The 13,906-nt window shown below is 39.0% G+C and overlaps 1 protein-coding gene across 1 annotated transcript in view; it reads right to left on the reverse strand.

Annotated features, from left to right (window-relative positions):
- LOC126457634 (pyrethroid hydrolase Ces2a) overlaps positions 1 to 13,906 on the reverse strand; it is a 172,874-nt gene that overhangs the window by 26,385 nt on the left and 132,583 nt on the right. Inside the window, exon 9 of the mRNA XM_050094105.1 lies at positions 10,248 to 10,422. Coding sequence (XP_049950062.1) covers positions 10,248 to 10,422 — 175 coding nt within the window. The remainder of the gene's footprint in view (positions 1 to 10,247; positions 10,423 to 13,906) is intronic.

Consider the following 13,906-nt stretch of genomic DNA (forward strand, 5'->3'; position numbering starts at 1 on the left):
GGCTATGAGAAGCTGGATGTTCCTTCTGTGATATTGCAGAAAGACTTGGCACAAATTTAGCCATAGTACATGATTGTTGGCCGTGGTGATCACAAGAATGTACGGTCACAAGAAGATTGGGCTCTGGATGGCCACGTCGCACAACTGAGTGAGAAGATCATCGCATTTGGTGTATGGCCCTGGCTTATCATACTGCATCTGTAGCAGCAATATGAGCAGCAGTTGGCACCACAGTGACACAACAAACTGTTACAAATTGGTTACTTGAAGGACAGCTCCAAGCCAGATGGCTGATAGCTAACATTCCACTGACCCAAAACCACCACCACTGAGCATTTATAATTCACAACTTCAGTGGTATCAAGTGGGAGTTCATTGACAGGCAGGGTGGACATCTGTTGTGTTTTCTGATGAAAGCTGATTCTGCCTTGGTGCCAGTGAGGCCATGTGTTGGTTAGGAGGAGGCCAGTTTAGGGCCTGCAACTACTGTCTGCATGCTAAACACACTGGACCTACACCTGGAGTTATAGTCTGGGATGCAATTTCATATGACAGCAGGAGCACTCTCATGACTATCCCATGCTTTTTTACTGCAAATCTGTATGTCAATCTGGCAATTTGACCTGTTGAGCTGCCATTCATCGACACAATTCCAGGCGATTTTTTCCAACAGGTTAACAGTTCTAATGGTAACAATGGTACCATCATTTCACATTTGCAATGGCCTATCTCACACTTACATTAACCTGTCATCTTGCAATGTTAATCACTTAAATATGTTACCTAGTCAAATGTAGTCCTGAAATTTCATTACTTTAGATTAATTATTTTTTGGTGTTGTGATTTATTTATTTATTTACTCATCATCTGTGTTAGGAGTCCGTACATAGTTAGAATTGCCTCTTGTGTGTCTCCAAGTCTATTACTGAGGCATAGCACTCAAAGAATCATTCAGTGCAGTTCTTATTTAGATCTAGAATCTGGGACTTTATTCCAGTTGTGTGTACACAGCTACTCAACATTTCCTTGTATTACATGTACGGTAACGTATTACTGCAACTGTATATCTAGGTGTATCTGTTCAATTTATGTGACATATAATTGAAGTTCTTTACTGTGCAACATATAATTATGTTGAAATAACTTTTGAGGTTTCTAGTTCCTGTAGCATCATGACAAACTCTTATTTTTTTTATTTAATAGTTTTTGGAAATTTTGTTAAAAAAGACTGAATGGACATTTGATTTTTACTTTTTACCCTTTGTGCTGTCCTAGCTGCAATATTTTGTTTTTCCATTAACTGTTGTAACTGTCTATAGTTATCTGGCAAAACTATCTTCTGGAAATATTCTACCAAACAAGGGATTCATATTCAGTTACTGTCATAAACTGTAGCTACCATCATCCTCACAACAGCCTTTCCTTGTTAACTTTCCCCAATACATCCGTCTCTTCCCTCTGAGGAGGGACCAGATGAGGTGGTGCAGTGGTTATCACACTGGACTCCCATTCAGGAGGACAACAGTTGAAACCCCTGTCCAGCCACCCAGATTTCGGTTTTCTGTGATTTCCCTAAATTGCTTCAGGCAAATGCCGCGGTGATTCCTTTGTAAGGATATGGCCATTTTCCTTCCCCATCCCTGTCACAATCCAAGCTTGTTCTCCGTCTCTAATGACCTCGATGTTGGTGGAATGTTAAACCCAATTTTACTTCCTTCCTTCTCTGAGCAAGGATAATGTAATCACTTTCACTTTTATGCCTATTGACAGTAGTAATCATACCACCTCCTGAAGATAAGTACTGAAGAGCAATACTGTCTCATATTTATTAGATTTATTGGTAGAATTTTCCTTTTATACAATATTCCAATCTTTGTCTACCCTTCAATTGTTTCCTTTTATGGCTCCCTCAACTGCAATGGAAGCCCTGATGTCTTCACACATGTTCTGCTGTCCTGTCTCTTCTTTCCTCACTGATTCTGCAGAGAACCTCCTCATTTCTTATCTTATCAGTCGACAGAATATTCACAATCTTTCTGTACCACCACACTCAAACCTTTTGGTCCATTTACATATAATGCTGAGCTCTAGATGTACATACTAATAAATTTCTTTCTCATGTTATGGCCTACATTTGATACTAATTGATTTCTTTTGGTGAGGAGTGTTCTCTCTACTGTGTTAGTCTTCTTTTAATCACCTTGCTTCATCTGCAATGCATTATTTTGCTTCCAATGTACCAAAATTCATTAATTTCATCTACCATATGGTCCCAAATATTGATGTTTATCATTAACCTCATTTCTGCTGCTCCTCAATACTTTTGTCTTTATTTGGCTTATTCACAACCTATATCCTATGTTCAGTAGACTGTTTATTCCATTAAGTAGGTCCAGTACTTCTTCCCATTTTCACATAGGATAAGGTCATCACTGATATCTGTTCACTCTGAGCTTTATCCCACTTCTGGGACTTTCCTTTATTTCTGTCAATGCTTCTTATATATACCAGTTGAATACTGGAGGAGAAATAAAGCATCCTTGCCTTATGCCCTTTTATAATCTGAGCATTTGCAGCTTTATTGTTTCCTCTTGGTGTACATTACTCATCTTTCCGTATAGTATGTTCCTTTTTTTGTACAGATTTCAAATATCTTGCACCACTTTAACTTGTTACATGCTTTTTCTAGGTCAACAAACCCTTTTAAAGTGTCTCAGTTTTTCTTTAGTTTTGCTTCCAGTATCAAACATAACATCATAACTACCTCCTGGCATTGCTTTAATTTTTTAAATGGTGCTGTTGTGGTACTCCAAAGTTTACAGTTTCTAACCAATGTGTGTCAAAGTCCTCATTTGTTTGCTTTCAGTATGTCTACTGATATTAGTTACTGCTAACTGGGGACTCCTTCGGCTTTGCATGTTTGGCACTAAGTATCTAAAACTGGATGACTGGTCTGACATAGAAGCAAGTTTGTTTATGGGTCACTGAGTAGAGATATGCATAAAATTCAGAGAACTGAATATCATCACTTGCATACGACTGAAATGATTCAAACAGTGCGTACCAGGAAACTTTGTAGTAGTCATGAATGTTATCTGTTCCATATTTAATAGTCATTTGAAGTGATATCTTGTACGTGTGTGTGTGTGTGTGTGTGTGTGTGTGTGTGTGTGTGTGTGTGTGTGTGTGGGCGCGCGTGTGTGTGTGTGTGTGTGTGTGTGTGTGTGTGAGAGAGAGAGAGAGAGAGAGAGAGATAGAGAGAGAGAGAGAGAGAGAGAGAGAGAGAGACTGGATATGTCTTGTAAATTACAGACATAGCATATCATGTGTCAGAGGCTGTTATGTAAACACTGTTCAGCCTTTTACATCAGCATGACTACAACTAAGTTATCAGTTAGGATGAATGGGCATAGACAGAGGATATACACCAGCAACACACAATATCCAGTTGCAGAGCATGTTCTACAATATGAAAGCTGTGATCTCAATACCTATTTCACCACATGTGCCACCTTGATTCTTCACCCAGACACCACTTTCTCAGAACTCCACAGGTGGAAACTAGCACTACAACATGTCCTCAGTTCTTGTTATCCACCTGGCCTTAATTTACGTTAATTTCTTTCATCTCATCATTTTTTCACAGTAACTATTCCTTCCCTCACTCTGTTTTAGTTTTCTACCTCTTTCATTTTCTGACCTATCTGTTCTTTGCCGTCTCCCTCCCACCTCTGTTATGGACAATGCACTTAGCTTTCCAGTCTTATTAACTTGTGCATGGTGTTTCAGCATTAATCTCTGTCTTGCATATTACCCTGACTTCCACATTTAAGCTTTCAGATTTTCAAATCTCATCTGGTGCAGTCTCCAGCAATCAAGTCTTTCCTTCTCATCCAATGCGGTAAGTCTCCCGGGCCTGCAGTTCTGGGCAACTTTTCCAAAATCTATCCCTTTTCATAAACCCCTGCAGTCCTTTTCCTTTACCCCACTTCCTCTCCCTTCAACCCTTCTGCTCGAGGAAGCAGCCACTGACTCCTAAAGCTTGCAAAAATGGAATCTTCTTTTATGTGTGTGTGTTCGCCTGCTGCCACTTAGTGAGTAGATCTTTTTATCTATCCAATTACATTATACTGTCAAAAACTGATTATACTTGTTGTTAATAACCATGCATTCTGATTCCCAACAGAACATCATTCAGAGAATTGCTGGATATATTTTGATGTTGGACAGGTTTATATGGGATATAGTGAGATCCTTGTTACGTCTGCCATCAGTTTTCAACGGCAGACTATATAGGGAGCTTCTGTCCAATCACATGCATCTATTTGTTCATGTGCAGCACCCTACAGGCAGCCTGTACCTTTTGTAAGGTGATGGATCACTCCATTCCTTCTGTATTGTGTCAGAATGATTTGAGGAACATTCCAGAGACAGAAATTGCCTGTGTTGCTCTTAATCAACCCTACTGAACACATATGGGACACCATTTGTTGAGATGTGTGCATCTTTGAACCTGCTCCAACCTGTTTCTATGATCAATGGATGCCAGTTGACTATTCATGGATTCCAGTGCCATTGGTGTCAGAATATATGCTACAATGAGTCTCCACTCAAATAAGGCCACATACTACACTCCTGGAAATTGAAATAAGAACACCGTGAATTCATTGTCCCAGGAAGGGGAAACTTTATTGACACATTCCTGGGGTCAGATACATCACATGATCACACTGACAGAACCACAGGCACATAGACACAGGCAACAGAGCATGCACAATGTCGGCACTAGTACAGTGTATATCCACCTTTTGCAGCAATGCAGGCTGCTATTCTCCCATGGAGACGATCGTAGAGATGCTGGATGTAGTCCTGTGGAACAGCTTGCCATGGCATTTCCAGCTGGCGCCTCAGTTGGACCAGCGTTCGTGCTGGACGTGCAGACCGCGTGAGACGACGCTTCATCCAGTCCCAAACATGCTCAATGGGGGACAGATCCGGAGATCTTGTTGGCCAGGGTAGTTGACTTACACCTTCTAGAGCACGTTGGGTGGCACGGGATACATGCAGACGTGCATTGTCCTGTTGGAACAGCAAGTTCCCTTGCCGGTCTAGGAATGGTAGAACGATGGGTTCGATGATGGTTTGGATGTACCGTGCACTATTCAGTGTCCCCTCGATGATCACCAGTGGTGTATGGCCAGTGTAGGAGATCGCTCCCCACACCATGATGCCGGGTGTTGGCCCTGTGTGCCTCGGTCATATGCAGTCCTGATTGTGGCGCTCACCTGCACGGCGCCAAACACGCATACGACCATCATTGGCACCAAGGCAGAAGCGACTCTCATCGCTGAAGACGACACGTCTCCATTCGTCCCTCCATTCACTCCTGTCGCGACACCACTGGAGGCGGGCTGCACGATGTTGGGGCGTGAGCGGAAGACGGCCTATCGGTGTGCGGGACCGTAGCCCAGCTTCATGGAGACGGTTGCGAATGGTCCTCGCCGATACCCCAGGAGCAACAGTGTCCCTAATTTGCTGGGAAGTGGCGGTGCGGTCCCCTACGGCACTGCGTAGGATCCTACGGTCTTGGCGTGCATCCGTGCGTCGCTGCGGTCCGGTCCCAGGTCGACGGGCACGTGCACCTTCCGCCGACCACTGGCGACAACATTGATGTACTGTGGAGACCTCACGCCCCACGTGTTGAGCAATTTGGCGGTACGTCCACCCGGCCTCCCGCATGCCCACTATACGCCCTCGCTCAAAGTCCGTCAACTGCACATACGGTTCACGTCCACGCTGTCGCGGCATGCTACCAGTGTTAAAGACTGCGATGGAGCTCCGTATGCCACGGCAAACTGGCTGACACTGACGGCGGCGGTGCACAAATGCTGCGCAGCTAGCGCCATTCGACGGCCAACACCGCGGTTCCTGGTGTGTCCGCTGTGCCGTGCGTGTGATCATTGCTTGTACAGCCCTCTCGCAGTGTCCGGAGCAAGTGTGATGGGTCTGACACACCGGTGTCAATGTGTTCTTTTTTCCATTTCCAGGAGTGTATTATGGAGGTGTCCCCAATTCAATAGGTCATAAGTGCAGAGATGCATTTTTATTGCATAATACAGATATCACAAAATTATTTGTGAATGGTACGCAAATTGTCACAGAAAGAGTTGAGGAAATACAAGAGTGTATACAAAAATGTTGCTGATTAATTTGATACAAAGTTTAAGTTGGAGAAACTTTTACCTAATTCCTCAGATTTGTTGATGATTCAATTATTCTCAAAATTAAAATTTTCTGGGATATGTTGAGGGCACAACATATTTTAATAGTTATACATAATGGATCAACTTAAGTGGGGTGCATATAGAAGAAGAATGCAGCATATGGACAATCACAAGAGATTGCACTACGTCCAACAAAGCATGGAAAAATGAGTCACTAAACACATTTAATAGTTGTACTGTGACATATGCACAGGTCAAAATGGTAAAATCAAAATTTCATTATCATTCTTGAAAGTGACCGAAAACAACTGGGGTTACATCAAGTAGTAATGAATTTATACTAACAGAGCAGTCATATATGTCCAATGACTCTGAATTTGGTACATATGAACTAAAAGAAATAAAGATATTGTACTAGAAGTAAATGTAATTCATAAATGTACCAATGTTTCTACAAGGAAATATGGAGATCTGAATACACTGATGATAGCAATAAAAATAATGTTATTAGGCCTAAAGAAAATATTTCTAAAAAAAAATTAAGATAAGGCAGTGCACAGAATGATCTTTTGCCTCAGTGCCATTTTCAATTCATATATGTTCTGTCTTGCTTACTGAGTGAGTAAACATTACAAAAGCTGAGCAGTCAACACACTTAAACATTTAAAAGTTTTTAAGCCAGTACTATCATTAGAGTTAATAAAATCTGATCTTTTCATTCAAGTATTGTTGTTGTTGTTGTTGTTGTGGTCTTCAGTCCAGCTCTCCATGCTACTCTATCCAGTGCAAGCTTGTTCATCTCCATGTAACTACTGCAACCTACATCCTTCTGAATCTGCTTATTGCATTCATCTCTTGATCTCCCTCTACGATTTTTATCCTCCAAGCTTCTCTCCAGTACTAAATTGGTGATCCCTTGATGCCTCAGAATGTGTCCTATCAACCGATCCCTTCTTCTAGTCACGTTGTGTCACAAATTTCTTCTCTCCCCATTTCTATTCAGTACCACATTAGTTTTGTGAACAATCCATCAAATCTTCAGCATTCTTCCATAGCACCACATTTCAAAAGCTTCTGTTCTCTTCTTGTCTGAAATATTTATCGTCCATGTTTAATTTCCATATATGGTTACACTGCATACAAATACTTTTAGAAAGAACTTCCTGACACTTAAATCTGTACTTGATGTTAACAAATTTCTCTTCTTCAGAAACACTTTCCGTGCCATAGACAGTCTACATTTTATATCCTCTCTACTTGGACCATCATCAGTTTTTTTCGCTCCCCAAATAGCAAAACTTATCTACTACTTTAAGTGTCTCATTTCCTAATCTAATTCTCCCAGCATCACCTAATTTAATTCAACTACATTCCATTATCCTTGTTTTACTCTTTTTGATGTTCATCTTATATCCTCCTTTCAAGACACGGTGTCCATTCTGTTCAGCAGCTGTTCCAAGTCCTTTGCTGTCTAACAAAATTACAGTGTTATCAGCAAACCTCAAAGTTTTTGTTTCTTCTCCATGGATTTTAATTCCTACTCCAAATTTTTCTTTTGATTCCTTTACTGCTTGCTCAGTATACAGATTGAATAACATTGGGGATAGGCTACAATCCAGTCTCACTCCCTTTCAAGCCCCTCGACTCTAATAACTGCCATCTGGTTTCAGTACAAATTGTAAACAGTGTTTTGCTCCCTGTATTTTACCCTGACACTTCAGAATTTGAAAGAGAGTATTCCAGTCAACATTGTCAAAAGCTTTATCTAAGTCTGCAAATGCTAGAAAAATAGGTTTGCCTTTCCTTAATCTATCTTCTAAGGTAAGTCGTAGGGTGAGTACTGCCTCGCATGTTCCAACATTTCTAAGGAATCCAAGCTGATCTTCCCCAAGGTCAGCTTCCACCAGTTTTTCCATTTGTCTGTAAAGGATTCGTGTTAGTATTTTGCAGCCGTGAGTTATTAAACTGATAGTTTGGTAATTATCACACCTGTCAACATCTGCTTTCTTTGCGATTGGAATTATTATATTCCTCTTGAAATCTGAGGGTATTTCGCCTGTCTCATACATCTTGCTCACCAGAGGGTAGAGTTTTGTCAGGGCTGGCTCTCCTGAGGCTATCAGTAGTTCTAATGGAATGTTGTCTACTCCCGGGCCCTTGTTTTGACTTAGCTCTTTAATTGCTCCGTCAAATTCTTCATGCAGTATCATACCTCCCATTTCATCTTCATCTATATCCTCTTCCATTTCCATAATATCACCCTCAAATACATTGCCTTGTATAGATCCTCTGTATACTCCTTCCACCTTTCTGCTTTCCCTTCTTTGCTTAGGACTTGTTTTCCATCCGAGCTCTTGATATTAATACAGGTGGTTCTCTTTTCTCCAAAGGTCTCTTTAATTTTCCTGTAGGCAATATCTATCTTACCCCTAGTGATATATGCATCTACATCCTTGCATTTGTCCTCTAGTCATCCCTGGTTAGCCATTTTGCATTTCCTGTTCATCTCATTTTTTAGACATTTGTAGTCCTTTTTGCCTGCTTCATTTACTGCATTTTTATTTATGTTTTCTCCTTTCATCAGTTAAATTCAATATCTCTTTTGTTACCCAAAAATTTCTACTAGCCCTTGCCTTTTTATGTACTTTATCCTCTACTGCCTTCACTATTTCATCTCTTAAAGCTACCTGTTCTTCTTCTGCTGTATTTCTTTCCCCTGTTCTTGTCAATCATTCCCTAATGCTCTCTCTGAAACTCTCTGCAACCTCTGGTTCTTTCAGTTTATCCAGGTTCCATCTCCTTAAATTACTACCATTTTGCAGTTTCTTCAGTTTTAATCTACAGTTCATAACCAGTAGATTGTGGTCAGAGTCCGCAACTGCTCCTGGAAATGTCTTACAATTTAAAACCTGGTTCCTAAATCTCTGTATTACCATTATATAATCTATCTGAAACCTTCCAGTGTCTCCACGACTATTCCACATATACAACCTTCTTTCATAATTCTTAAACCAAGTGTTGGCTATGATTAGGTTATGCTCTGTGCAAAATTCTACCAGATGGCTTTCTCTTTCATTCCTTACCCCCGATCCACATTCACCTACTACTTTTCCTTCTCTTCCTTTTCCTACTATTGAATTACAGTCCCACATGACTATTAAATTTTTGTCTCTCTTAACTATCTGAATAATTTATTTTATGACATCATACATTTCTTCAATCTCTTCATCACCTGCAGAGCTAGTTGGCAAATGAACTTGTACTACTGTGGTAGGCATGGGTTTCAAGTCTATTTTGGCTACAATAATGTATTCACTATGCTGTTCACAGTAGCTTAGCCATGTTCCTATTTTTTTATTTGTTATTAAACCAACTCCTGCATTACCCCTATTTGATTTTGTATTTATAACCCTGTATTCACCTGACCAGAAGTCTTGTTCCTCCTGCCATCACACTTCCCTAATCCCACTATATCTAACTTTAACCTATCCATTTCCATTTTTAAATTTTCTAACCTACCCTACCAGAAGGATGTAGGTTGCAGTAGGTACTGGGAGATGAAAAAGCTTGCACCGGATAGAGTAGCATGGAGAGCTGCATCAAACCAGTCTCAGGACTGAAGACCACAACAACAACAACCTACCCGCCTGATTAAGAGATTTGACATTTCACCCTCCATCCATAAAACACCAGTTTTCTTTCACCTGATAACGATGTCCTCCGGAGTAGTACCTGTCCGGAGAGCAGAATGGGGGACTATTTTACCTCCAGAATATTTTACCCAAGAGGATGCCATCATCATTTAACCATACAGTAAAGCTGCATGCCCTCGGGAAAAATTACGGCTGTAGATTCCCCTTGCTTTCAGCTGTTTTCAGTACCAGCACAGCAAGGCATTCAAGTATTATTTTACTGAAAAAGAGTTTGCCATTGTTTGCATCGCTATCTTAACTTATGGCTCCTTCTCCAATTTGTACAACGTAAAGAGCTTTAAATTCTAGCAAGTAAAATAACTGTACATACCTTCATTGGGAGCTGGTGTCAGTGTCTGTTGGACTAATGGAAGACCAGTGAGGAACTCAGGTCCACCTTTCTGCTTCCCTTTGTGTTCAAAACTGTACAGGTAAGTAGGAAATTTATCTGACCACAATTGTGAAGTCTCAAAAGCTGGGAGACTAAATAGTGCATCCCCAGTTGCCTACAACATAATGTAATATACATAACATAAGAAATTCTGTGCATTAATCCAGTGTGTTATATTTTAAATAAAAGGAAGTAACCTTCAAATTGACATATCACAGAATGTGAAAACTGTGTAACAAGTGATGTAAATACAAAATACATAAAACACTATGTTTTTTATATTCAAAGGATAATTCTGTTACCAGCATTCTTTGATCTTTCAGCCAGTAGAAAACTGCCTGCAGAGGGCAGAGGTCATACTTTGACACTCAATTTGACCTATTGTATTCATTCATTGCAATGGATTCTTGTATAGTGATTACCAATACATTATGATAACAAGAAACTTGCTTACTGCCTTCAGATTCTCTGTCACATTGTAACATCAGAATATCAACATTTTGAAAAAATGGAATTGTCCTACAATTTATACCTGTAATGATATTATACTCATCCTTCCCAGTTCTTTGTCTTTATAGTTTGTTTCAGTGTCTAATATATCATAATTATCTTTTAACATTGCTTTTTACCTTTTATCTCCTTTTTCATCTTCAGTTACCTTTTTACCTCTTTTAATATCGTTTATGAACATCTGTTCTCTTCTGTGAATACCCCTTACTGAGCCACCACCTTTAGTTTATTGCCTTGTCACTGTACTCGTTAGCACCATTCGATCTGTTTCCTTCCTCAATTTACATTTCTTTCAGTATCCAATGGATTTCAGTTACTGGTTAATTCAACTTCCATTATTTTTGTCTTCTTGTTTCACTCTTTCTATGGTAATGGACTGTTTAGCAAACCAGTCAGTGACTTTCAATCTTAAAGCAGTTTATTAACATCTTTGAAATTTTAATGACCATCATCTCAAGAGTTTTCATGTACAGTTTTTTCATTCATTCTACCTTTTTTTGTGCTCCTATAGATTGTGTCAGTGGAGCAATTGACTGTCTAGCTAACCAGTCAATAGATTTTATTATTACAACAGATTATTAACTGTCAAGATTTATTATTATTCCCTTGCATAATTCCTGCATCTGCTTGACATGTCAAAATTGTCAACTGTGGTATAAGATGCAAACTTATTTAAACACTCTTCACACAGAAATTAATAAGTAGTATGAATTTGAAATACTACACTCTATGAATACGTTTTTAATAGTTTAGACTTCAGTGATTATTTTGACAAATTTTTCAAAGAATACACCTTCAATCCGTTATTTTCATGTGGTGATGATATGAAAAATTTCAGCAATGGAGATTAGATTAGATTAGTTTTTCATTCCATAGATCCGTGCTGAGGAGGTCCTCATGGATGTGGAATGTGTCAATACTTATTTATTTATTTAAGCTGAAATAACAATACTAATAGGATCAATATATACAATACATCATTTGTTTCTATTAAAAAAATTCGTCAATGGAGTAGAAGGAGTTGGCCACTAGTAAGTCTTTCAGGCTCCTTTTAAACTGACCTTTATTTGTAACTAAATTTTTTATGTTTGCTGGCAGATTATTGAAGATGAGTGTTCCTGAGTAGTGGACCCCTTTTTGAACTAAAGTAAGTGCTTTTAAGTCCTTGTGCAGATCATTTTTGTTCCTGGTATTGTATGTATGAACTGAGCTGTTTGTTGGAAAAAGAGATATATTATTTAGGACAAATTTCATTAAGGAATAAATATACTGAGCAGCAGTAGTTAGCATACCCAGTTCTTTGAAGAGGTTTCTACAGGACGTCTGTGAATTTACTCCACAAATAATACGTATTACCCGCTTTTGGACTCTGAAAACTTTTGTTTCACTTGAAGAGTTACCCCAAAATATTATACCATATAACATTATGGAATGAAAGTAGGCAACGTATGCAAGCTTTTTCATTTTTATGTCACCTATGTCAGCTAACACTCGAATTGCAAATACAGATTTGTTAAGGCGTTTCTGCAGTTCTGTGGTTCTCCCAACTGAATTTATTATCAAGTTGTAATCCCTGGAATTTAAGACTGTCAACCTCTTCTATCTGCTGTTCTTCATACCTCATGCATATGCTGGGTGGAAACCTCTTACAGGTTCTGAATTGCATATAGTGAGTCTTTTCAAACCTTAATGCCAGTGAGTTGGCTTTAAACCATTTATTAATATCTATGAAAATATCATTAGCAGATCTTTCTAGAACTACACCCAACATACTATTTATTACAATACTTGTGTCATCTGCAAACAAAACAAACTCTGCTTCTGGCAGTGTAACTGATGAGAGATCATTAATGTACACAAGAAAAAGCAATGGCTCTAAGATGGATCCTTGTGGGACACCACATGTAATTTCTTCCCATTCTGATGATGACTGATGACTTAATTTACTAGTCCCTTGTACTGACACCCTTTGTTTCTTGTTAGCGAGGTATGACTTGAACCATTTTGCAGCACTGTCTGTGATACCATAGAATTCTAATTTATTTAAAAGGATGTTGTGTTTCACACAGTCAAATGCCTTTGACAAATCACAGAAAATGCCTGCTGCTTGTAATTTGTTATTTAATGAATTAAGTACATTTTCACTGTAGGTGTAAATAGCCCTGATATCAGAACCCTTCAGAAATCCAAACTGTGTTCTTGATAATACGTTATTTGTGGTCAAGTGGTTGAGAAGCTGCCTGTACATTATTTTTTCTAAAATTTTTAAGAATGCTGGCAAAAGTGAAATTGGTCTGTAGTTTTATGGTATCTCTTTATCCCCTTTCCTGAATAGAGGCTTAACATCTGCATATTTTAGCCAGTCAGAAAATGTCCCAGTTATAATTGACTGGTTACACAAGTAACTTAGAATTGTACTAAACTCACTAGAACATGCCTTAATTAACTTTGTTGATATTTCATCGTAACCACTAGAATGCTTTATTTTTAAAGATTTTATTATGGAAGTTATTTCTTTTGGTGAAGTGAGTGACATATTCATGTACCTGAAACTATTTGTAAAGGCTAGTTTCAGATATTCAAGAGCATTATTTACTGATCCTGACAATCCCATTCTATCAGTAACGGATATGTGCATACAGTGCACATATGCATACTTAGATGCAAATAAATGTTCACCACACACCATGAAGCCCAAGTCAGAGGAAAACCTTCATGAGTGAAGAACAAGTCTGATTATACAAAAAGAAAGACTTTCTGATACATTGACAAGCCACATCAAGGAACTACTAACATTACTATCACATTCTGATGACCTCAGAATATCTGCTTATGTCTAATAAGAATGCCTTATTCTAAAACATTAAGACCCCCCCCCCCCCTGGAAATATAGCCCTGGTTCTCAAACTCAAAATATCTTAACAATGAAAATAATCAGTTATTGATAATACAATGTAAATGAACAGATAAAAAAGAAATCTACTCACCAAGTGGCAGCAGGGGAAAACGCACACACACACACACACACACACACACACAGAAGGATTGAACTTTCAAAAGGTTTCAGAGCCAGTGGCTACTTCTTCTGG

This window comes from Schistocerca serialis, chromosome 2, assembly GCF_023864345.2.
Source record: "Schistocerca serialis cubense isolate TAMUIC-IGC-003099 chromosome 2, iqSchSeri2.2, whole genome shotgun sequence".
In the NCBI taxonomy this organism is placed as follows: Eukaryota; Metazoa; Arthropoda; class Insecta; order Orthoptera; family Acrididae; genus Schistocerca; species Schistocerca serialis.